The sequence below is a fragment of the Nyctereutes procyonoides genome, unplaced genomic scaffold (assembly GCF_905146905.1).
Source record: "Nyctereutes procyonoides isolate TBG_1078 unplaced genomic scaffold, NYPRO_anot_genome, whole genome shotgun sequence".
Classification (NCBI taxonomy): Eukaryota; Metazoa; Chordata; class Mammalia; order Carnivora; family Canidae; genus Nyctereutes; species Nyctereutes procyonoides.
In genome coordinates, this window is record NW_026575052.1 from 1,534,514 (window position 1) to 1,559,383 (window position 24,870).

The window sequence follows — 24,870 nt, forward strand, 5'->3', positions numbered from 1 at the left end:
GTAGAATTTATTTATTTATTTATTTTTTAAAAATTTTTATTTATTTATGATAGTCACAGAGAGAGAGAGGCGCAGAGACATAGGCAGAGGGAGAAGCAGGCTCCATGCACTGGGAGCCCGATGTGGGATTCGATCCCGGGTCTCCAGGATCGCGCCCTGGGCCAAAGGCAGGCGCCAATCCGCTGCGCCACCCAGGGACCCCCAGACATAGAATTTAAACGTTAAGTGTATTTGGAATCAAGAGCAAGGTCCTGTCTGCTTAAGACTGTGTTTTCCACTTTGGGTTGGAACACTGGTGTTTATTTGTATTCAGACAGCCAGTTGAGGGTCTGCCTGCCGGGTAGCCAGTCTCTTTTGGCACCTTCCTGGGAAGTTTTACTTTAAATTTTATTGGACGTGCTTTTCTTGTAAGTTGCTCTAAATAAATTTCTCACCAAGCATTGTATAGTTGATTTAGATGTTTGTAAGCTCCTGGCCTGTCTTTTCCTGGAGCATCTCCTCCACTTTCTCTGGCCGTTTCCGTTCCCTGAATACAGATAGGCAGGTCTCTGTGGCAGTGACATTTTCTAAAACCTAGTCCCTTGTTTTCTATAAATAGAACCATAATAGCTTATAGTATACATTGGTTTGTTTGTTAGGCAGATCTGTACAGTCTCCTTGGTTTTATTTCGAAGGCACATAAAGCCAAGTGAAAATGGCTGACCAGAGGGTGTGGGCACAGGAGCAAGTGAAAGAGCACATTGCCATGTGCCAGCCCGTGGTACTCCTTTTCACTTACTAGAAGTAAAAAAAATCTGCCTTGACTCTGCTGCTTTCCCAAATGCCCACCATTTGGGAAAGAGGGTGCTTATTGTCGTGACGTCAGTGCTTTATGCAGCCTGTTTCTTTTTAAAGGCATTCTGTTTCACTCAGATGCGTTATTTAATTGGTCATGTTCATTATGATTCAGTTAAACTCTACTCCAATGGATGATATTTGGATATCATCTTATGAAATAAATGCAGATAATCTGGGTCATTAATGATAAGCGTAACAGCAGGGTTTTAGAAAATTCATTGCCAGCAAACACACCCATGACCTCTGGCTTCCCCACCTGCATGATTTTTTCCGAAGGTGAGATCTGCCAGATGGTAGAGAGTCACAAATCAAAAGATTAGGCTGTTGTACTTTTTGATAAGCATCATGAAACAGATCTCGTTTGCAAAGAAATGGCATCAGGATACTGTACGTATCACCAAATCCTGAAAAACTAAACTTAGAGAGATGTGTACATTTTCTATGAATTTTTTTTCAATGTTAGCATTTGAATCGTGAGACTTCAGGAGATTTTTTTTTTTTTTTAATTCACAATTTTACTCTTGTACTAGAGGTGGAAAAGTATGATGAAAACCTCCATGAAAAGACGGTTGAGCAAGGTGGAACACCAATTCGATACTACTTTGAAAATCTAAAAATCAGCATTCCCCAGATCAAGCTGAGTGTGTTCACTTCCAACAAGCTACCATTGGATCTTAAGGTAAGCTGATATCTGGATAAGTTATTTAAATGACTTTCCCTGCAAGAGAATAAGTGTGTTTACTATTTGCTTTTTCTGTCCAGGATCATCGTTTATAGCAGACATTTTTATAGGTTTCCCTTCTTGAAGGTTTGACATATACATACCGTATATACACGCGTATACATGCGTATATGTACACGTACTTTTTAGAAAACATTTAAGACTGCTAAAGATTGAGGAGTAATGAGAGTAAACAGAATCACATAAAACTCATCTGCCATCTTCTTAGCTCTTGACTTACTAGCTCAGTGAGGTAAGAGCCTACTTTCCTAGGGCCACTCCCAGATTCAGGAGAAAAGCTACAACCAAGATAATCCCTTCCTTTTGTGCCCAAGACCTGCCTGCCCTCTTAGTTCTCTCCTCGTCAGTATCTATCTCTTTGTGAATGGTTGACACTAGAAATGTCAGCCATCTTCAAGGTACTGGCCACGTACCACTGAGGTGTGACCTCACATACCACCATGATCAGAATGTGACGTGCCTGCAGATCATCCTGGTCCTCACTTGGCAGATACAGCCTGAATTCTGTCTTCATTTGCTGTAATAAGATCTATTTTAATGAAGGGATGGGGCTGGGATTCAAATGCAAGCCTATGTGACTGTGCTGTACTATACCGTATATTATCTACCCCCTAGAAGATAAGGCATCAGAGAATTTTAGAGCTGTAAGAGTCCTCAGTGATCCCCTTGCTCAGTGAACAAGCCTGTTGGCGTTAACTCAGGCCTGTGTAGATAGGCCATGATGGGAGCAGGAATAGGCCCCAGGTGGTTGTTCGAAAGTCTTTTCTTAGACTGAGTCTAAGTCTGCCTCGCCGCAGCTCAGACCTATTGCTTCCAGTTCTTTTCCCTTGTTGACCTTGAAGATGGTTGTCAAGGCATTCATCCCCCTACTAACCACCAGCCCAGGACGTGTCCACTGCCTCACCCTGCCTCCTTTCAGATGCTGCATGATGGCCTCTCTTCTGAACAGGGATAGCTATAGACCTGAAAAAAAATAATAATAAATGTGGAGTCATATAAATTCAGATGCCTATCAGGATTATGCTAGCAATGTAGCAAGTGAAGCAGTACTGTGAGGACCGTTGCATGTCGGCTTTGCTCACTTCACCTGAAGGGGCAGCTTCAGCTCAGGTCCCGCCAGTTGCTGTCTCACAGGGTAACATGAACCCAGTGTTGCTGGATCTTCAGATTTTTCAAGTGAAGCCGGAAATTTGGACTTTTATGTGGAATCTACTGGTTTTGAAATGTTGGCCACCAGTTTGAGTTGTTTTCTTTAAAAACCTTTTGGGTCTAACAAAACACATGTGCAGGCCTCCTGTGGCGCGTGGTTTGCCAACTCACAACTTCTAAAGTAGACCTGTAGGTAATGAGACAGTAGTCTGGTGAACACCAGATCATACTAGATTGGGATGGAGCAAGAGCGACTGCTTCATTTTGGTGGCAAGCTGGGGACGAGCAATCGGGAGTGCCGGTTGGGACCAGAGGAGCAGGAATTGCTTTGCAACCATCCTGAGAACAGTGCCGTGTGCCCTTTCCAGCAGACTCTCCTGTCTGCTTGATTGGCTTTAATTTCATGTTTCCCAGGAGACTAAAGATACTTATAATTAGCATGGGAGTGGGGGGAAAACCATGGGAAAACCACTATCTTGCTAATATCCACAAGTATCCACTTGACTTATGTGACCCCTTGGAATGGGTTTGTTTGATAAAGTATATATTCCCCCAGAACACTTGGCACTCACCCAACAAACCAATGTTAAGCATTTCCTGAGAGTTAAGGACTTCTTGTTTTTTAAATCATCTTACTTAGAAACACAGACACCTAACTATTCCTTTCAAATTGCTCCCAGCAGAAAACTTTCCCCCAGACTGACAAATGCAATATGATTTCCTACAGTTGAAGTAGCTCCAGACCCCCAGTTATATGGCACCGACGCTTGCATGCACGCTCTGCGAACAATAAACTGGGAATCCGTTAAGTCGAATGTTTCACTTGGCATTGTACCGAAGGAACATTTTGAAGGCATTTTCAAATGATCGTTAAAGAAATCCAGTGGAACAGCCGTGTCTTGAGGCGTGCGGCGGGGGGCACCCCGAATGGGGCACATTAATGTTTCAGGCAGGGTGCTGGGAATTGGGACTTCAGAGTTAAATTCTAAGCTTGTGGAAGTCACCGTTTCACCGTGTCTCGAGTTCTCCTAGTGGAGTCTGGGGCTCATAAAATAATGTCATTTATTCAAAGAGTTTCCTAACAGAGTAATATCCCTTTATTAGTAGCTCTTAGGAAGAGCAATATGCTCTTTGAGATGAATATGTAATGGCTAAAAGTATGTGCTTAGGGAATGGAGTGCTATCCCAGAGCAGGAATCGCAAGAGTCTGACTAAAAGGTAACCATGTCTTTGGTATTGAAGGAATAATTATCTTGATTCTCTTGACTGCAGGCCAGAAGTGAGGCTGTCAGAAGTCTCAGAGGGAAGTCTCTTCAGGTTTACACTGAGGGTACATTATTGCCAGATATAGTGTCTGTTCAGAAGGACTCAGAGCAGTTTCCCATCTGCTATCTCGATTGGATTCCTTCCTCTGTGATGGGAGAAGGGGGAGATAATAGTTCCATTTCACAAATGCAGAGACATTCCTCCCTCCCCCCCTTCTCTCCATTATTCTCCCAGGCGCGCATGTTAGAGACTAGCAGGGTAAGATCGAAAAACGCCAGGTAGCTTATATGTACTTTGGGTTTTTTTTTGAAAGATCAAAAGAAGCCAGGAGCCTTTAAAAGGTTTCACGAGGTGGCCTACAGCAGTCCTTTTCCCATTTAGAGCATTGGGGTATTACAAAAGAAGGGCTTTAATTGAGCAATCTAGTTTGGAAGAAAACCCACATTTTAATGGTCAGAGAGCAAGAGGGTGGGGGTGAGGGGGAATTTCAAACAAAGACACTATTTAAAAAGCCTAAAACTGTCTTCTCAAAGGCTTGAAATAATTTGTTGGGAAACTTCAGACCCTTTACTTTTTTCCTCCCCTCCCTAAATAAAAACCAGATTTGTTAAAAGGAAAAAAGATCCAGTATTGTTAATTGTATTTCAGAAAGTGCCAGAGAGGGAAATATCCCTGTAGTTTTAAACACTGTCCCAGGAGGGAAATGGGCAAATACCCTGCTTCACATAAACAGTCTCTATGTACCATAAATAAACCTTTAAAGAATGAATTCCAGACAGTTCTGTTTAGTGCAGGATAAACTAAGAAAGGAAAGGACGTGGCCCAGGGACTGGCTTGTGATCTGAGACCTTATGGCATATGGACAGGTATTTCTTCTTTCAGCTCTCTAAAGTTTCTGGAAAACTTCAGCGGTTTTCATCTGGTAGAGGTAGGACTAGACAGTTTCCTAGTTTTATTAGGAACTCCTGAGCACAGATTGCTTTCTCTAGAATCTGTATACCAGGAAGCTGTCTGCCACTTGAATAAATAAGCATCAACTTTGTATACTACTGTATTTATTTAGTCATTTAGTTACTACAGGAAAAAAGTCCTGCTTATAGCTCTTTCCCTCTCATCTGGTCTACTTGGACTGACCAGAACAACCTGAAGGTGGCAGAGTGATTCACCCCCAAAGGCTGGATCTCCACTCTTGGCAACTATGGGAGGCCCACAAGCAGTAAAGGACGAGGTGGAGATCATTTTTACCAAAGGGCCAGAGTATCTCCTTGGAAGTACATTAGCCATTCAGAAAGGGGACCGTGTCTCTCGTGAGGGCTTTGACAACTTGGTAGAGGCTTCCGAGTCTTGCTACTGTGTACGGTTCCTTTTCTTCGATATTTGGTTGCAATGAGGAAGCTGGGCTAAAAAATAAAAAACCTTTTGCCTTAAGCCTTTGTTTGGATCTCATTTCCTCTCCTCTGAGAAGAAAGTAATACTCAGAGTTGTGCTGGCAAAACAAACTGCTCAGCTGATGTCAGTACCTCTCCGGCTGTTTACTGTATGGCTCGAAGCAGAGGAGTTCAGCCGACCAGGCCTCACCTCAGTTTCTCCTGTCACCGCCACGTGGATGGGTGCAGCATGCATGAATGAGTAGCAGAAGGTTTTTTAGGGGAACAGTATCATCCTCCATCCTGGTCTTCACGCTTCCCACCTGATGGGTGGGTACTGTAGTGAAAATGAGCACTTTCGAGCCTAAAACTTCCCAGTAACTAACTGCATGAGTGTAGGTCATCCACTTAACATTTCTCTGGTTTTCTAAAAAAAAAAAAAAAAAAAAAAAAAACCAAACATTTCTCCGGTTTTCTTTATTTTCAAAGTGAGAGTGTTGGGCTGAATTACTGTGTTAGGCTGAATTAACCTAAGAATACTCTTAATCTCACATTCTTTAGTAGGAGGTTACTAGTGACTCCCCAAGGGCCCAGATCCAGGGCCTTTTTTCTGTAGGGTCCTCTGCCATATTCGGTGTTGCTGACTCCCCATTCCTTTCGGGTTCTCCCCTTATTCTTCTGTTTGTTTCTTTGTCTTCACAGCTTTCTTTTCCTCTACTTTTCCTGACCCATCTGTTTAGGGTCATTTTTTTCCTCTCTGAACCACACCGTCTGGTCATATCCCCTTGCCCGTTTTAAAAATCATATTATTGATCTTTTACCACCTGTAATTTTAGAAGCTCTTTATATACGGTTGGTCTTTGATATGAGTTGCAAAGTTTCTTTCTTCAGCTTTTCAATTGGCTTTTTACTTTTGATGTATGTATGAACCACATGAAAGCCTTTTATTTTTATGTCATCAAATTTACCAGTCCTTTGCCTGTTTGAATCTGTATTTGAGTTCCCAAAAAAGTTTCCCCATTCTCTGGTTTTAAAACATCCCATCTATATTTTCTTCAGTTATAACAATCTCATTTCAATAAAAGATGCTCTTGTCCCAAAAAAAGAATTTAAGGCAGCCTCTGAAAATGCATGCTAAAAGATGAAAAAATAAGGGAGAAAATAGAAAGTGCATGAAGTTGCGCAGGAGGTTTTACTATAAAGACATTTTGATTCACTGGGGAGTGTATAGGTGTTTTAGTTAGTGCTGTTAGACCAACTAGATAGCCAATTGGAAAAATACAAAATTAGATTTGTTACTTATATCCTAAGGAGAGATTCCATGCGGATCAAAGATTTAGTAACATTAGCATGAAAAAGTATTTTCACATTCAAAGAAGAAGAGTATTTTGTGTGCTGTCTAAAATCCTTAAGAGATCAATCTTATTAAACAAAAATATAATTGGAAAATAGACCATATCCAGAAATTGTTAACTGGTTTATAGTGGAGCCAGACTAGCTGAGAATTGCAAGAAAGGCTTGATAGAAAAAAACCCCCAAAGGTCTATTTGAAAGTGCTGGAAATCTACCAGGACATCTAGGACTTGAGGGTCCAAGATTTATGTGAGGAAGGAAACTCAATAAAGTGAGCCCAACATTTGCTTTGCTTTTATTCTTGAGATAATCTTAATCTATAAGTGGCATGTGGAGAAATGCAGAGAAGTTAAGCAGAAGGCAGCTGCCAAAGGCAGAGAGTCTGAGTAGGGCTCTTGGCAGTCTCATGGGGCTGGCATAGCAAACATTAGCTACTAAGAGAGCTGGTAATCGAAAGGGGGGCTAATATCTTACAGAGAAAGGACAGGCAGGAAAGAGCCCCTAGTAGTCTGAGCTGCTGTATATTTTGAGGCAGGTGCCAATTTCTAGGTAACCTAGTCTGAGAGAGGCCAAGATGAAAGTGGCAGTCAAGAGGCAGGAAAACAAAGTAGACCTTCTAGCAGTTTTCTGGTGCTGGGGAATTAAAAGTGGAGGAATGAACCACTGATACTATATGAGGCCTTATAAAGACTAAAATAGGCCAGGAGTTACAAAGACTGAAATCCAGCCTTGAGAAAGCCCAAATCCTGATCGGATGAAACCTCTTTTACTGCCTGCTAGAAACTAAAGACTCATCCATAGTATCTAAAAGTTTTCATAGAAAATGCTATATTCAGTCACAAATTACAGGGCCTACCAAGAGAGGAGACCAAGATTAAAAACAGACACTAGAAGCAGACCCACAGATAACCCAAAAGTTGGCATTATCAAACACAGAATTTTAAAGAATAAATGTAAGTGTGCTCAAGAAGTTTACCAGAAAACTATAATTTATATATATGTATGTATGTACGCGCGCGCGCGCGCGTGTGTGTGTGTGTGTAAAAGAAGTTATTTATTTATTCATGAGAGACACACACAGAGAGAGGCAGAGACACAGGCAGAGGGAGAAGCAGTCTCCATGCAGGGAGCCTGACGTGGGACTCGATCCCGGGTCTCCAGGATCAGGCCCTGGGCTGAAGGCAGCGCTAAACCACTGAGCCACCCGGGCTGCCCTATAATTTATATTTTGAAAATAACCAAATAAGGGAAATTTATAGGCCAGAATTTTTTCATGAACATACAAGTAAAAAATCTAAACAAAATATTAACAAATTAAATACAGCAATTTAGAAGAAGGAAAATATAATTAAAATGGATTCCAGGAATGGAAATATAAGTATTTTCAAATAAATTATGTAATTTACCACATCAATAAAATGAAAAGAAGAAAAAATACGGTTATCTCAACAGTTGCACTAAAGCCTTTTGAGAAGATTCAACATCTATTTATGATAACTCAGCAAGCAAATAATAGAAGGGAACTGTCTTAACCTGATAAAGTATATCTATAAAAAAGCTATAGCAAACATACTCAGTGGTGATATATTGAAAGTAGGGAAGGTATCCATTATCACCACTTCTGTTCACTGTCATACTGGAGATCCTAGTCAGTGAAATAAGGCTGGAAAAATTACAGAAGAAATAAAAGAAATAAATTGTATAAGAACTGGACAGGAAAATGAAAACTTTCTTTACAGAGAACATGAATATGTACTTAGAAAAATCTAAAAGAATGTACAGATAAATTATTATGTGAATGAATAAGTAAATTTACAAAGGTCACTGGACATAGTGTACAAAAATCAATTGTATTTCTACATGTCAGCAACAATTATGGAGAAAAAGGAAAATTTGCAGGATCTAGTTTACAAAAGAGTTAAGAAAACATCAAATGTAATATTTTTATCTATTGCTTTGTGACAAACTACTCTAAAACCTAGTGGTTCAGAACAGTCACTTTATTTGTTCACAGTTCTATGGGTCAGCGATAGAGGCTGGACTCTGTTGAACGCTGCTTCTGCTGGACTCACCTGTGGTTATTCATCTGGCAGTCGACTGAGATTGACTGGTACATGATGACCGTACTCACATGTCAAGTGTTAGGTGTTGGCTGTCAAAAGAACCTCCTTGCACGTGGTCTCTCAGCTTCTTCACATGCTGGAAGTGGCAAAAAGGGCAGAACATGAGCTCCAAGGCTCCTGAGGCCTAGGCTCAGCAGTCACACAGTGTTACTTCCACGCATTTGCTTGGTTGAAGCAAATTACAAGGTCAGCACAGATCTAATAGTCTCCACTAATGGTACAAGATGTAAAGAAGATATGGCCATTTTTAATCTACTACAGATACCTAGGAATAAATCCAACAAAGGTGTATAGAAGACCTTTGCATGAAAAACAATGTAATATTAAGAGAAAAGAGAACTAAATAGATAAGGGGACATACCACATTGATAAGTTGAAAGATTTAATACTGTGAAGTTGGCGTTTCTCCTCAAATTAGTCTATAGATTCAGTGCAATCTTGATGAAAATTCCAACAACTTTTTGTGGCAGATTGACAAGCCGGTTCTAAAATTTATTTGAAAATGAAAAGTGCAAAGAATAACCAGGGTAATCCTGGGGCGGGGAGAAAAGAACAAGGTTGGAGAGCTTATACTATTAGATTTCAAAACTCATTACAAAACTACAGTAATTAAGACAGTGTGGTATTGGTAGAAGACAGGACAAAATGAAACACACAAGGGAATCCAGGGATGCCTGGGTGGCTCAGCGGTTGAGCATCTGCCTTTGGCTCAGGTCGTGATTCTGGGGTCCTGGGATCGAGTCCTGCATCAGACTCCCCGCAGGGAGCCTGTTTCTCCCTCTGCCTGAGTCTCTGCTTCTCTCTCTGTGTCTTTCTGAATAAATAAATAAAATCTTAAAAAAAGGGGGGGGGATCCAGAAACAGACACATAAATTCAGTTACTCAACTTATGAGAAAGTTTATACCACACTGCAGTAGGGGAGAGGGTGATCATTTTAGTGAACATTACTTAGGTAATTAGATACCCATCTGGAAAAAAAAATGGATCTTTATTTCTGCTTCACAGCATATAAAAAAAATCAAATCCACATAGATTATAGATTTAAATATGAAAAGTAAAACAATAACAAATTCTTTAGTAAACACAGGGTGTACCTTTCTGACCTTGGTGTAGATAATAATTTAACCAGGAGACAAAAAGCTCTTTTCCTAAAGGAAAAGATTGGTAAGTTGGATTTCATTAAAACAGAATTCTGATCATCAAAAAACACTATTTAAAGAGTAATAAATCACAGAATGGGAAAAGATAATTGCAATTAATTGCAGTACATCTGTTCACCAGAGGACTTATATAGAAAATGGGTAAGAAAAACTCCTACAGAGCAATAAGAAAAAAATAGACAACCCACTACAAAAATGAGCAAAAGACTTGAGTAGACACTTCACAAAAACGGATATCCAAATGGCCAATATGAGTGTGAAAAGGTGCCTCATCTCATGCTTCACCGGGAAAATGGAAATTAAAACCACACTGAGATACCATTATACATCCATCAGAATATTTGTCTTTTAAAAGGCTGTCTAGGGCAGCCCTGGTGGCACAGCGGTTTAGCGCCGCCTGCAGCCCAGGGTGTGATCCTGGAGACCTGGGATCGAGTCCCACATTGGGCTCCTTGCAGGGAGCCTGCTTCTCCCTCTGCCCCTCTCTCTCTCTCTCTCTCTCTCTGTGTCTCTCATGAATAAATAAATAAAATCTTAATAAATAAATAAATAAATAAATAAATAAATAAATAAATAAATGGCTGTCTATACCGAGTATTGAGGAGGTAGAACAACAGGAAATTTCATAGACTGCCAGAGAGAGCGTGAACCAGTTCAGCTGCTGAGAATGACTGTTGGGCAGTACTGTGTATACGAGGAATGAATGTGAACAGTCTTTGTGACACAGCAGCTCCACTCCCAGGTATATATTCAAGAAAAGTGTGTACAAATGGGCCCCCAAAGACATGTCTGTGAATGTTTGTAGCAGCATTATTCATAATAGCACAAAACTTGAAACAGCATGATTGTTCAACAACAACATGGCCTAATAAAGTGTGTTTTATTCATATATTGGAACTAAAAATGAAAATTAAGCAACTGCAGCTATATGTAACACCCAGAGTACGTACTAATGGTTTCCTTTATAGAGCATTCAAAGCAGGCGGTAGAGGTCAGGATAGTGGTTACCCTGGGAGGAGGGAGAAGTACCTGGGAGGCCACGGTTGGGGAGGGGAGTGCTTCCTAGATGGGAGTAATCATTTACTCTCTGTCTCCCAGGTGATGGTTACATGGTGGTTGTGTTCACTTTGGGGAAAAAACCATTGAGCTCTACGTTTGGTTAGCACACCTTTCTTTCTTTTTTTCTTTTTTTTTTTTTTTTTTTAGAGGAAAGAACAGAGAGACTATTTTTTTTTAAAGATTTTATTTATTTATTTATTCATGAGAGACACAGAGAGAGGCAGAGACACAGGCAGAGGGAGAAGCAGGCCCCATGCAGGAAGCCCAACTTGTGACTCGATCCTGGGTCTCCAGGATCATGCCCTGGGCTGAAGGCAGCGCTAAACCGCTGAGCCACCAGGGCTGCCCTAGCACACCTTTCTATATGTGTGGTCACTACAGTCAAAAAAAGTAAAGCACAACATGTATACAGAATAGACCGGAAAGAATTATGCGGTGAAGCTGATAGTGTTTATTTCTATGGATCTATGTTACCTTGGGTGACTTACATAGATATTTTGTGTGAATATTTTACTTTCATAGTTACGGGAAAAATCCTTATTAATAAATATCAAAACCTTGACTCTCATAGGAAAGTTAATGTAACTTGTAGCTTTCATGGAATCCAAAGTTACAGCGCCCTGGAACGCCATCAGATGGCTTACATATGTCATTTCCTTTCCTCCCTAACTAGGCCCTAAAGAGTACCTTGGGATTTCCACTGATTCGGTTTGAGGACGCTGTGATTAATCTGGATCCGTTCACTCGGGTACATCCCTATGAGACCAAGGAGTTCATCATCAATGATATCCTCAAACATTTCCAGGAGGTGAGCTTTGGAGAAGTACTTAGTGGCTGGAACATAAGCAGAATGTTTGTTTTGGTTGTTTGGGAATTTTGGTTACTAAGACGTTACTATTGAGAACCCAGTTAAACGTTTGCTGTAAGGGGTCAGGTCACAGCCCATGAAGCCATCTACATCACTGAAAGTCCTGAAATGGTGTCTTTGATTTATGAGCTGTCTTGTCCCTCCGAGAACTGGTCTCAGGAGGGGCTCCCACTAGATTAGTCGTAACTCTTAAGAGTTTAATTGATGCTTTAATAACACAAAATACTGTGACTTCTCTATTTATTGGGCATGGGTCTACTTTCAGCAACCATATCAGTGTTCTTGGAGCCTCTGAGATCCTGCCCTAGAGTTGAACTTCAAATTTTTATCAAGTTGGACATTTTCCAATTTGTATTTATTATCCAGACTCTTTGATATTAGATAGGTCAAGATCATATCAAATTTATTAACTGTCAAAGTTATGTATTCTTTTCCCGCTTCCTTTTCTCCCTCCTATCTTCCTCTTTTCTTTCTTTGCTTCCTTCCTTGACTTTCTTAGTCGGTGATATTTCCATTCAACTGTTTGGAGAGTGACATAGGAGAGATCCCTGGAATCTGGAATCAGACAGTGGAGAGATGCAGAAAGTGGAAGGTTACTTGGTAGATCTGAACGTGCCCTCTCTATGCACCGCCCCCTCTGCTGATTATGAGGGGAACTATCACTCCACTCTCCTTCCTCATTTTCCTTCTAGAACTCTCCTGCTGATGATTTCCCTATTTTAGGAACAATGGAGAGTGTAATGTATATACTAATAAATATTTGTAAAGGATATTTTCTGTTGGATAGCTCTTGTTTATTCTTCGAAATGGCTTTGAGGAGTATTTCTGAGTACTGGAAGTCATCTCTGGGGTATGTCCATTGGGAGACCTTGGGTGGAGCTCATGGAAGGATAGGAGCTTGCAGTGGATGCGAATGAAGAGGTTGTTGTGGGTGTGGATGAGAATGGAGGACGAGACCTTTTTGCTTAGGACATTCTACCTGTAGGTATCAACAGGTGCTGGTTCTCATCTCCTCTGTCTGCTCCATTTGACAGGAGCTCCTCAGCCAGGCAGCCCGGATCTTGGGATCAGTGGACTTTCTTGGCAACCCCATGGGGCTTCTGAACGATGTTTCTGAAGGGGTTACTGGACTGATAAAGTATGGAAATGTCGGGGGCCTCATCAGGAATGTCACACACGGCGTATCAAACTCTGCTGCCAAGGTAAGGAAAGAAAAGTGAGATCCATTGTCACTGACCTCGGGAGTCATAGCTGTGAGGCTGTGAGGAGTTGCACATGTGGCCTTTGCTTCCTTGCCCACCTGTCCTGCCTCCCCACCCGTCTGATGACCTGGCACTGGGTCCACTGAGCCCCCCACATTATCTCTTCTTCCTTGGGTCCACCACCGCTGCCTTTTCCTGGGTTCCGGTTGTCCCCTCCCTGGGTCACTGCACTAGCTCGTCCCACCCCCAACCCGCTGGGCTCCACTGCCACCTGCACAATGCCACCAGAGTGAACTCGCTTTTGATAAACCTAGGATTTGATTGTGCTCTTCTCCTGCCTGAAATCTACCAGTTATTTCCCACAGCTTGCAGGATAAAGTCCGACCTGAAAACCGGCTTCTAGAGCAGCAGAAGGAAGGACAGTGGTATCATTCTCCTGTGTCCTGCTGTCTGGTTGGCTTTTTTGTTCATTGGCCTCTTGTTTGGTAGACATCTTGTTATTCTGCAGTTTCTTTTCTGGCAGGAGCTGATTATATGCGTGCAGCTGGGAAAGGAAAGGTAGTTGGAGGGGAGTTACTCTTTGCCTCTGCTTCCCTCCCCTTCCTGTCAGCTCCACAGACTTTCCTCCTGGCAGTTGACCTTCTTGTGAAGGAACAGGGTTTGAGAAGGCACCTGTGCTCTGCTTCCTTCTGCTGGAGCCTGTGTGGCCATGAAATCACAGGTGCCCCCCGTCTGTGAGGCTGTCAAGCTGGCTTTAGCATAGGGAAGCCGTAGTGGTGCCACATGGGAGGCTGTCTTGAAGGGCAGGTGAGAAAGTGAGTTGAGCAACACTTCTGTATTGCGTGGCGATCTTGGTGACGGGGTGTGAAAGCTGGGGATTTATTTCTGTTTTCCACACTCTTTTCTAGAGGTGATAGTTCTTTAGTCAGGTCAGTTTTCAGTACGGTAGTTACGTCAAACAGTACACTCTTTGGCCTGTGTTCAAAACAGACAGCAGAGGAGCAGGAAAGACTTTCTAAATCACGGTTGGGAACCAGACTCAGGTTCAGAGCCTGAATGAGCACGCACACTTCTGCCATGAATCATTCTTCATGCAACCTGGGACCTTCACCCCCACGGCGACGTGAGCCATTGTAGCAGTTGCACTCATTGCCCACTGTCCTTTTAGCTACTCAACTTGGCATAAACAGATGCACTTTGATATTCAGTTCTAAATGCCCCAACTGCGAGGTTTTATTTAATTTGATGAGATTTTAATTAACATAGGGAAGCCTTTTTGGTCTTATAATTACTTTCTTTGTTTTTGAGGGAGAAATGCACTTACTATTTATTGAGAGACCTTCCTCAACCTTGGATAGAAATGCACCTACCTCACAGGCTCACTATAAGGATAAAATGAGCTAGCACGTTATGAAAACTTTGAAAAATAGAGGCGGGACAAGAGAAATGGGTCCTCACTCTGACTCTTACATTTGGATCCATGTAATAAAATGTTCAGACTTTAGCCACCAGGGAACCATCAGCGCCCCTGACACGTAAGCCACAGTGTTCCAGGCTACAGAGGAGGAGGGTGTCAGGCACAAAGAGTGGGAGAATCGGACTCCATCCGGGCCAGTTTGGCTGTTAGGAACCCTGTCACTAACCTGCTAGACAAGAATGAAGAAGTTGGTAGCTTGCCTGTGGCCTCTGCGAGTCTCTCCAGAGTTTCTCTGTACCATCCTGGTGAAAAGGGTTGGCCTTTGCTCTATTCTCCCTCATTTATGGAAGTCTCATGTGTTCCTTGGTTCTTCTGCTTCCCCTGGAAAACAATTTTAGAAGCCCGAGCGTCCGCACAAGAAGAGAACCTTCTGCAGAAAGGGGTCGAGTACTCCTTATCCCAGTCCTCACCCCCAAATCAATATGAAGGCCTGTGTGGCCCTGATCAGGCATTTTATTGAATATCAGGCTTTTTTATTGTCTTTGGATTTGCATAGGAGGACTGCCTTCTAGGGCCCAAGGCCTCTTGAATGGGAACCCTGCTCCCTATGTGGTTGGGGTCCTTTTTCATGTAATTCTCTGGCCTTTAGTAAACTAATCAGTGTTGGCATCACAGGCTGCTACTCAGAGGAATTGCTGTGTAAATTTATTTGGATACCAAGAACCCTGGGTGTGTTATAAAAATTAGGCCGAATATCTAAGATGAGAAAGCAAGGAAACTTAACATTACTATTTCTTGTTGGAAATGGTAGCTCCGAAAGCCAGGCCTGTCAACTAAATAGGCACTCAGGTCATCTGTGTTTCTGTATGTATGTAGTTTGGCTAAAGATCTCCATTTTCTTGAACTTTTGTGGGTTGAAATCAGACCTTTCATGTTGCTTTGGGGGAATGTTTTGTTTGCTTTTGTGTGTACATAAGAGGAGTTTAAGGAAGTGCAAATGACCACAATAATCAACTGTTGGTCTGTGGGAAGTATTCCTTTAAAGAATGCCTGAGTGCTCATGATTAAAGAATGGGGTCAGAAGACAGGACTGCACCTAACCAAGCCCACCAGCCAGGCCCTCTTGGCTGCAAAGACCAAAGGGCTTTAGCCATGGTTCTTTGAGCTTTGAGTGGAGTGGAGAAGCTCCATAAACTTCTCAAAAATAATTAGAAATATGATCTACATGTATTACTCTGGAGCAAGAATCTCAAGTATTTATCAGATTGTCAGGCTTTTTTTTTTTTTTAAGATTTTTATTTATTTATTCATGAGAGACACAGAGAAAGAGGTGGAGACACAGGCAGAGGGAGAAGCAGGCTCCCTGCGGGGAGCCCGATGCCAGACTCAATCCCAGGACCCCAGAATCAGGACCTGAGCTGAAGGCAGATGCTCAACCACTGAGCCACCCAAGTGTCCCAAATCAGATTGTCAGGCTTATGGCTTCCCAAAGATCATACAGCACTATTGCAGACATAGAGTTGTGCACTGGCAGTTGGGCTACCCGGGTTCTAACACTATTCCTGCCTTTTAATAATCTTTTTCTTTGTTAATCTTGAGGTTGTTTTTTTTTGTTTGTTTGTTTGTTTTCTTTAACCAATGAAAAGATGATGCTAAACTCTGCTGCCCCCACCCCGCCCCGCCCTGCCCCGCCACGCCCTGCTCTGGTACCACTGAGCTGAGGAGAAAAAGAGATGAAGAATGTGAAAACCCAGTGAGACATTAAAAGGGAATTCATTCTGTCACATAAGAAGGTAATAGATCTGCACGTCTTGTCCCTGGATAGATGCTGTGAATTATTCACAACAAATTTTTTATTTCAGTCCATCATATCCATTTCTGGGATTTTTCATTACAATTTGAACTATTATTTAGTTTATTTAATATTAGCCTCAAGAAAATAGACCTAGGAAATAATCTGTGCCCTTTGTCCCCTTGATTTCTATGAGCCTTTTCTTCTCATCGCCCAGCCCCCAGACATCTGCTTATGGATTCCAGATATAAGGTGATATGACTTAGGGACTGGCCACCAAGCTGTGAGCATCTGTTCCCTGACTTCCCTGCCTGGTCTTGGCAAAAGGACTCTAACCCTTTGAGTAGAACCTCAAAGACCTGATCCCCTTCCTAAGACCATGACAAGACGATTGCTCCTAGAGCCCTTTCCAGGAATAGAATTTATTTAAGAAAAGCACAGCATTTCAAATTCCAGAACCATGTCAAAGGGACAGGTTTTTTTTCTGCTTTTCTGCTCAGGAGATAGAATGGGGAGTATTAGCTCCATTATATAAAGGAAGAAACTGAGGCCCGGAGAGGTCAGGTGACTTGCCCAGGGTCAGTCAGGTAACCATAGAGTCAGGACCCGCTCTTCTGCACTAGCACTTCCATTCTCATCTGCAGTTACACTTTTGAGATATTGCTAATGGCTTGATTGGTTCTAGACATGCCTCTCTATATTAAAAACAACAACAAGAAAAACAAAAACAAATAAAACGGCCTGCCCAGTCTTAGAACGAACTTTGATAGCTTCTAGGAAAACCATCTGAAGATAAATATAAGCAAGTTACATGAGAGGGAAGGGGAAAGAGAGAGACGAGTCTGTCTGGATAGGTTCATAGAAAGCCCAGCTAGGACTTTAGGTAGAATTTTGTTCAGTTATTCGGTCTCTGTTTGGGGTGCAGTGTACAGAGGAGCCACTTCCCTTCCAAGAGGACCTTTCACTGGCCTTTTGTGCCCAGGAAACCAGATCTGGGTCCGAACAGTGATGCAATGGACCCTGCAGCCGGAGACCCTCAGCCAGCCCCTGCCATCAGCCAGTCTCCGTCGTATATACGGTGACTGTTGAGGGCAGAGGGGTCCATCTGCCTTTTGTTTAAGAAACAGCGTTTGTTTGTGTTTGTTTTGTGGGCAGTGTATTTACAAGGCTCAGACAAGGCTGAAAGCACTGTTTATTCAAGGCAGAAGTTTTATCTTTGCACAAAAGAATGTACTGAGTGCCTGCCTACATGGATTCTGAAGGGGAAAAGGCAATTTATGACTTGTATCTGTTTTTGTCATTATGTATGACTGCTTCATTTTATAGTTGAGCTGATTATCCCCATAATAGCTTTTCCATGTACCTGCAAGCTAGTCATAGGTGAATGCCTCCTTATAAGTATCAGGGTCTTAGTATATTCAATTGGCACAAAACTTCAAGTTAAATGAATATCAAGTCAGACAGTGCTATATCCCTTAGAGAATGCAGAGTTTTCTGTTTTCAAAATGGCTTTGATCTAAACAAGTCACCCAAGGGATTTCTTTTCCAGCCAAGAGGAGGTGTCTTCAAGTTGTTGTATATCAAGAAATAACTCAAATTCTTGGCAACAGAGTTTTTGTTTTATTTTCCTCTGATAACCTGGAATGCTAAAATGATTCCCTTAGTCTGAACTCTTTTTGGCTGAGGCAAATTTTAGACGCTGAGTGACCCATCCGTGATCTATCCTGACTTGGTCAAATCTCAGTTATCTGTGAGAGTTGGAAGTGTGTTGGGTGGCATGAGAATCACATGAGTGACCACCAACCCCGGGCGTTCCCACTGCCCTACTTAGCAGCCTTGTTCATGAAGCTCAGGGAGTGGGGTCTAGCTGCCCCGTTTTCACTCGAAGCAAACAGTTCAATAGCCAGAAGCAGCAGGGAGATGATACTCCCATCGAAGCTCTATTTTTGAAACAGAACGATTGCAAAAGTTCACATTTGTCTTGATGCCCTAATAGTAGTTCAGTTAAGAATCAGGTCCTTGGGGATCCCTGGGTGGCGCAGCGGTTTGGCGCCTGCCTTTGGCCCAGGGCGTGATCCTGGAGACCCGGGATCGAATCCCACGTCGGGCTCCCGGTGCACGGAGCCTGCTTCTCCCTCTGCCTGTGTCTCTGCCTCTCTCTCTCTCTATCTCTGTGTCTGTCATGAATAAATAAATAAAATCTTTAAAAAAAAAAAAAAAGAATCAGGTCCTTAAGTTATCTTCTAAGACTGAACATCTCGTATTTCAGAGGAATCCACTCTGTCTTCCAAAACTGCAGTCTATGTGGTGGAAAAGTATGTCCAGTTGCTAAATTGAAAAGGCAGGAAATATTTGTGTCCCCCAAAGAATAGTGGTTTTCTACCCCAGTGTAAACATGGCGAGTGAAAGAATAATATGTTCGAGGTTCCTTGGGTTGACTGGTTCCCCCCAGAGATGCAGTAGTGATCCCTGTCTGCATTTCAGTAGGATTCATCCAGGGCGTGCCCTTTCCTGCGGAGGTGAGAACTGTAACCTATTTTGCTAAACACATGAAGGACGAATCAAATTCCGGTTCTTGGCAGTAAAAGGTCAAAATACTCCTTGTGGAAGGTCTGTTTTCCTTTAGTTCTTTCTCCTTTTTAATCGTTATCTCCAGAAACCTCTCTTCATTTTAAAGGAAAGCTGACTCCAAGTGTTTTCTTAGGAGACAGAGGGGACTCTTTGCTCAGTATCATCCTTAAAGATCAGAAAGGGACGTGGCTAATGCAGCCTGCTTTTACTGAGCAGCTCCTGCACGTCAGGTGCGGAACCATCTCACTTAATTTTCACTTGGACGCTTTAAGGAAGGCGGGCTTCTCTCTCATACAGATGAGAAGAGCAAGACCCATGGTCTTCATGGTGGTCAGTGACCTTGATTAAAGTAAAGGTTGGGAGCCTGGATATTTTCCTCCACATGGTACAGCCTCGCAGATAAGATCCTCTGCTCAACCTGGACCACGTAGAAGCTAGAACACAGGCAGTTGCAAACGAGGAGTAAAGCTCGGTTTTCTGTTCACTTCCTGCTCCAACTCCTCTGTGTTGGGGCTCTTGGTTTGCCAGCTGTGATCTCTAGGCTGTCGGAATTAGTCTTGGCTCTCCGGGGATCCCTACCCTCGTGTAAGAGGCTTGAAATGGGAGAAAAGGATTGAAAGAGTTTTCTTTATCTAAACAGAAAACGTATGGACTCAAAAGCACTTGAGAAAGCTGACTGTACTTTGTCACACACCCAACGTGCTTGACCCCAGATTATTCAGAGGATCTGTGGCCCTCGGGCCTTCGCTGCTGCCCTGGTGGGGGGAGCAGGCCAGAGCTTCAGGCTGCCTCACATGTGGCCCTCTGCGTGTGAAATTGTAATTTCCATCTCCTGGACTTTGCTGCTTTCAGCATTTCTAAGCCACTAGGATGTCATTTTAGAGCAAAAGATTTGATTTTTAGCACGGAGTATGTGAAGGGGGGAGAGGGGTGCTTTTCCCTGCAAAGTGAAAACAGGAAGGAAACCCATTTTCTTTCTCACTCCTGTCTTTTCTTGCCTCCTCTTGGTCTTTGGACAGCTGTTGAGATCTTGTAGAGGTGTGTCTGTCTCTGGGTTCTGCTCACAGATAGGCTTTCAGGGGCTTGATGATACCATGGCTTGGGTCAGGAAGCCAGACGGACAGGGCTGGGGGCGGTGTGTTGTGCCTGAGAGCAGTACGGTTAATTCTAGTGACCTGTTCTGTAGTTTGCTTCTCAGAGGAAAGAAGCAATAGGATTTAAGCCTTCCTTACTGGGACAATAATAATACTGCTTTATATTTATTTTGATTTTAAGTTGTTGATGGAACATTGATATACCTGTGACCCTTCCTGTAAGACAGGTGATATGAGTACCATCACCATGAAGAAACTGAGGCCCGTGGAAATAAATAACTCACCCAGGGTGGTTCATACAGAAAGTAATAGAGCCTTGGACGTCTTCTTTGGTCTCCTGAATTCTAGAACGTTGCTTGACAGGACTTCTTGACTCTTACCTGATAATGTAGAAGCTGACACCTGCTCTGTATTAGAATTGGGGTTTCTACCGTCAGGGTTGCCTGTGAGCACCCCCCTCACCCACAGAGAACACAGGTGGAGAGGCTTCGTAAATCATTAACCATGGTGCTGTAGATGTGGACATCTAGGCATCTTGTGTTTGGGAGCGCACGGACGGCATGTGTGGTGAGAACAATTCTAGGACCAGAGTTTTGTGGTGAAGTGGGACATGGTGACTGAGCAATTTAAGTTTATATCAGGACATTACATTAAGTAATTTTTGCAGTGTTGGAGGTGAGGAGACATTCCCTGTGAGAGACCGTGAGAGAAGAGGAAGAGTCTTTCAGAAGGGGCGAGAGTCCTTAAATAACGGGCACACCACGCTTACCTCACACGGGCGCGAGGGAAGGATGCCTGCTTCTTTCTTTTCCGTTAAATAACAATGGTGAAACCTTCCCGTGCCACTTTTTTTTTTTAAGATTTTTTTTTATTTATTAGCGAGCTTGCAAGAGGGGAGGGGGAAGGAAAAGGGAGAACAAGAGGGAGAGAAGCAGACTCCCCCTGAGCGCAGAGCCCTACACAGGGCTCCATCCCAGGCCCCTGACATGACCTGAGTCGAAATCAAGAGTCCGACGCTTAACCAGACTGAGCCCCCCCAGGCGCCACCCCCCGCCTCGTGCCATTTCCATGAACTGGGAAATTTCCTAGTTTGGCATGTGAAGGAGGGTAGGGATAAGCTCGAAAACCAGGAGCCAGAGTGGGGAGGCCAGGTAAAGAGTGAAGGGAGAGTGACAGCAAGCTGGCTGTCCAGGTCACTCCCCGGCTCCCCCTCACACCTGCTCACCCCTTGCCTTGCATCACCTGTTCAGGATGCCCTGAGACACCCCCCCCCCCCCCCCCCCCCCCGCCGCTCTGAGTTCCAGGGGCACCCTGGCTCCCATTAAGGAGGGACCACGATTGCCCTGGGAAGATGATAGCCATGTGTGCCCATGTCTCAAACATGCCCTCAGCAGACATTTGTCATTGTCAGGGGCTAGGTGCTGGAGGCTGAGGCTTACAAAAATGTGGGTTTCTGAGGGTGATAATATAGAGAGAAGGAGTGTTTCACCTGGGGTCTATCCCCTTTCCACAGGATACGTGCTGTGGGGGCTGAGGGCCGAGAACGCTGTATTCCGTTCTTCAAGGGTGAGATGAGCTTTGTGAGGCAATTGTCTGTGCTCCCCTGCATCCCAGAGACTTAAAGCTTCTGAAAGGCGAAGATCTCAGCTGTCATCGGGTTTTTTGGGGTTTTTCTTTTTGCCAGTTTACTCTGTGACAGCTGCGAATATTTGTTATAGGAAAACTGAGGTGATCCAGGCTGTGTCCCCGTGTGCTCTCTTTTGAGAGTCAGCCACCAGCACTTTCACACGGTGGGCATTCAGCCCACACAGTGAGTAAGTGACGTTCCTGTTGGAGTTTTTTGCATCGAACTATTTTACAGCTTTAAAGTTTACGTATGATTTCTTCCGAAACACGACTAAAGCTGACTGAGATCCAGAATCGTGCTGCATGTATAGAAACAGCGGCCGGAAGAGGCTGCTTTCAGGGTCCTATCTCCCCCTCCCCTTCCCATCACTCGGAGTCTAGGACATCGGCCGGGATCAAACGAGGCCAGGCGCACGTTACTGGATCCGGCCCAGGCTCTGCTTAAGGTATTAGGAAGCCTAGGGAAATGGTTATAGGGGAAAGAGGGGGAAACCTAGTCTCTCCTAATCTAATGAGTTAAAATAATATTTATGGAAAATATCTGTTTGCTTTATTAGAGGAAGATGTTTAAGTAAACATTTCCTGCAAGCTATTGAATTCATACAACACATTGGTTTGGAAGCAGTAGCTCTCAAGTGTTTTCACTGAAATGAAAATTAAGCAGAACATGATTCCAAACAGCCCATTGTTTCAGCCATGTTGCCTTTGAATGTTTCCGAGCAGGATATTATGGCCAGTGGGGTTGTATTTTCTTTATTGGTAACTTGAAAATTGGCAGGGATGATGCCAAAGGTCCAACAGGAGAGCTGCTAATAGCCCCTTGTACTCTTACGGAAATGTGGCCTGGGCAACATACTCTTGTTATTATTTGATCTTCACAAACTGAGACATTAAAGAGGGTAAGCGTTGTTCACACTTGACAGAAGAAGAAATTGAATCACAGGGAAAGTTGAGGGACTCCTGGGGGATCAACAGGGAGCGTGCAGAGGAGGACGGGCCGGCGGCTCCTCGACAGCCCCAGGCTCTTGCCTCAGAGCACACCGTCTCCCCCTGAGGGACTAAAGTGCGTCCGTGAGGTGATTGAACCTTATGACATCGTGGTGGGGCCAGCAGGGCAGGCGTGACGATCCCTTCCCTTTTTGTGATGGGAAACTCAGTCACACAAGTTAAGTGGTTTTTGCCAGAATCCTGCAGTTGTTGCCGGTACGTAGGCCTCACAGCCGTAAGCCCACGGCTTTTCCCCGCCTGACTGGCTCCCGGCGGAGGCCGAGCGCCTTTCGGACTTGGGGGAAGTCAGTGGGGAGCTAGTCTGACTTCCCAGGAGCGGGCTGCACATTCCTGGCACCCCGGCTACGTTGCGTGAAGCCCGACTCCAGAATCTCCGCCGGGCGTGCCCATCTCCAGTCACAGAATCGCTGACAGAGCAGAAGGATGAAGCCAGCTCTCACCAGCCTGCGGCTACCTGCCTTTTGATTTTGTGTCCTGTGCCATCAGCAAGGAGAGGTTGCTGCAGAATGTTCTTTAAAAATGTTTAAAAACAGGACAGATTGAGGTGCCTCCACGAATAAGGTGTGTGGAGAGAGAAATTCTTGGGACGGAACACAAGAAGACTTTGTCACTAGTTTCTCTTTAAAGATAAAACACAACAGTGAACGCTGTCTACTTTGGTTTTATGAAAAAAAAATTGAGCTCTGTGGGAAGCCTCGTAACCTCACTCTCTCACCTCTCCCTTTCCACTGAGGTCTCGAACCTACAGCCCTTGCCACCCCTTCCAGCTGAACACTGCAAAGCCAGCTCTTCCCAGGCTTGAACCCTCAACACAACCTCTGATACGTTCATAGGCGCTCCTGGAACACAGATCTGGGAAAGAATCTGAAGGTCAGCTTTTCGCCCTCTCAGATGACAGATGGAGAAACTGAGACCTAGAGCTGGTTAGTCACTGCGCCAGCTCTACATCAGGCCTCCAGGGCTACAAATCTGGTATCGTGTTTGAGTTGGGGGTCGGCAGCTTGTGGGGCCCGCTTCTTGTCCTCCTAGAAGCGAAGGAGAGAGAAGCAGTGGGCCCAGGGCCCTGACCTCGGGTACACCTTCTCAGCATTCTCAGTGTTGAGTCACACTGTTTGTGTGTCTGTCTCCACCCTAGTTTGAGCTCCTCGAGGACAAGACTTCAGTCCTGTTCATCTTAGTATCCTAACCCCAAGCGCACCGAGCATGGTATGCAGAAAGCCCTCGAGCCTTGTTGAACCAAACCAATCTGTTTTATGTAAAGGTCAACCCACCCGAAGAGGGAGGGAAATACAGCTCCTTTGAGGCGCCTGGCATCACTGGGCCTTCGGTGGGGTCTCATCCAAGGAGCAAATCCGAGCAGGATCGCTCCTCACCTGGAAGCAAGAGGAGGCCTCCCCCTCGCACAGAGCGCGGGTGGGGCCCCTCCGCAGCGTCTCCCCGCCCGGCTGGGGATGGGGCACCCGCCGCTGGGGGCCGAGCAGGCAGCGCAGCCTCTGGTTGGTGCCACAGTTAACCTAACTTTGTTGGTTAAAGTGAATTTTTTGGAATTCCTCCAAATGTTCGTGTGTGTATCTGCGTGTTGTTAACTACGATTGTTGTCTCTGGGCTCCTTCTCCAGTGTGCGTGAGTCAGGGGAGAGGAAAGGGGAAAGGGAACCTTCTGTGTGGATTCTGACCGGGCCAAGAACCGGCTGCTTGCTGTTCCGCTCCCAGAAAGCCGCAAACAGGAACGTGTGCCCGGCACAGCCTGCCCGCTGCCCAGCAAGCCCGAGGAACTTGACCGTGGGAGCACTTGGATCTGAGCGTGCGCCGTGTCTGGTTCCTCCGTCAGGGAGGGACTAGCTGCTGCCTCTGGCTGCCGGGAACAAAACGGCTTGGGCCCTAAGTCCCATTAGGTGCTGGCCACGTTGCCTTCTGCACGGCCTGGTCACCCTCCTCTCTCCCATGTGGCCAGTGGCATGCGGGTGAGGAGATGAGTGAGCCGCGTGGGGGCGGGGTGTGGGGTGCGGGGGTGCGGGGGTCCTGCCGGCATGGCAGGGGCGCAGGGTCGCCGGTCACTGGGCTATCACTGCCCTGACCAAAGTCGGGGCCTGAGACCGTCACTCTTTGCCTTTTTTCTTAAACGTGGACCACTTGAACGAAACAGCAGACCAAATGGTGACGGAGGCCCGAGCCTCCCCAGGCCGCCTGCTCCCCATCCTCCTGTGCCAGAATCTTCATCGGGGCCCCAGCCCTC

General features: G+C 44.5%; 1 protein-coding gene across 4 annotated transcripts in view; it reads left to right on the top strand.

Moving 5' to 3' along the window:
- VPS13D (vacuolar protein sorting 13 homolog D) overlaps window positions 1-24,870 on the top strand; it is a 241,591-nt gene that overhangs the window by 148,201 nt on the left and 68,520 nt on the right. For all 4 annotated transcript variants that reach the window (XM_055331554.1, XM_055331555.1, XM_055331556.1 and 1 more), the window contains 3 exons: window positions 1,368-1,516; window positions 11,731-11,865; window positions 12,960-13,127. In XM_055331554.1, coding sequence (XP_055187529.1) covers window positions 1,368-1,516; window positions 11,731-11,865; window positions 12,960-13,127 — 452 coding nt within the window. The remainder of the gene's footprint in view (window positions 1-1,367; window positions 1,517-11,730; window positions 11,866-12,959; window positions 13,128-24,870) is intronic.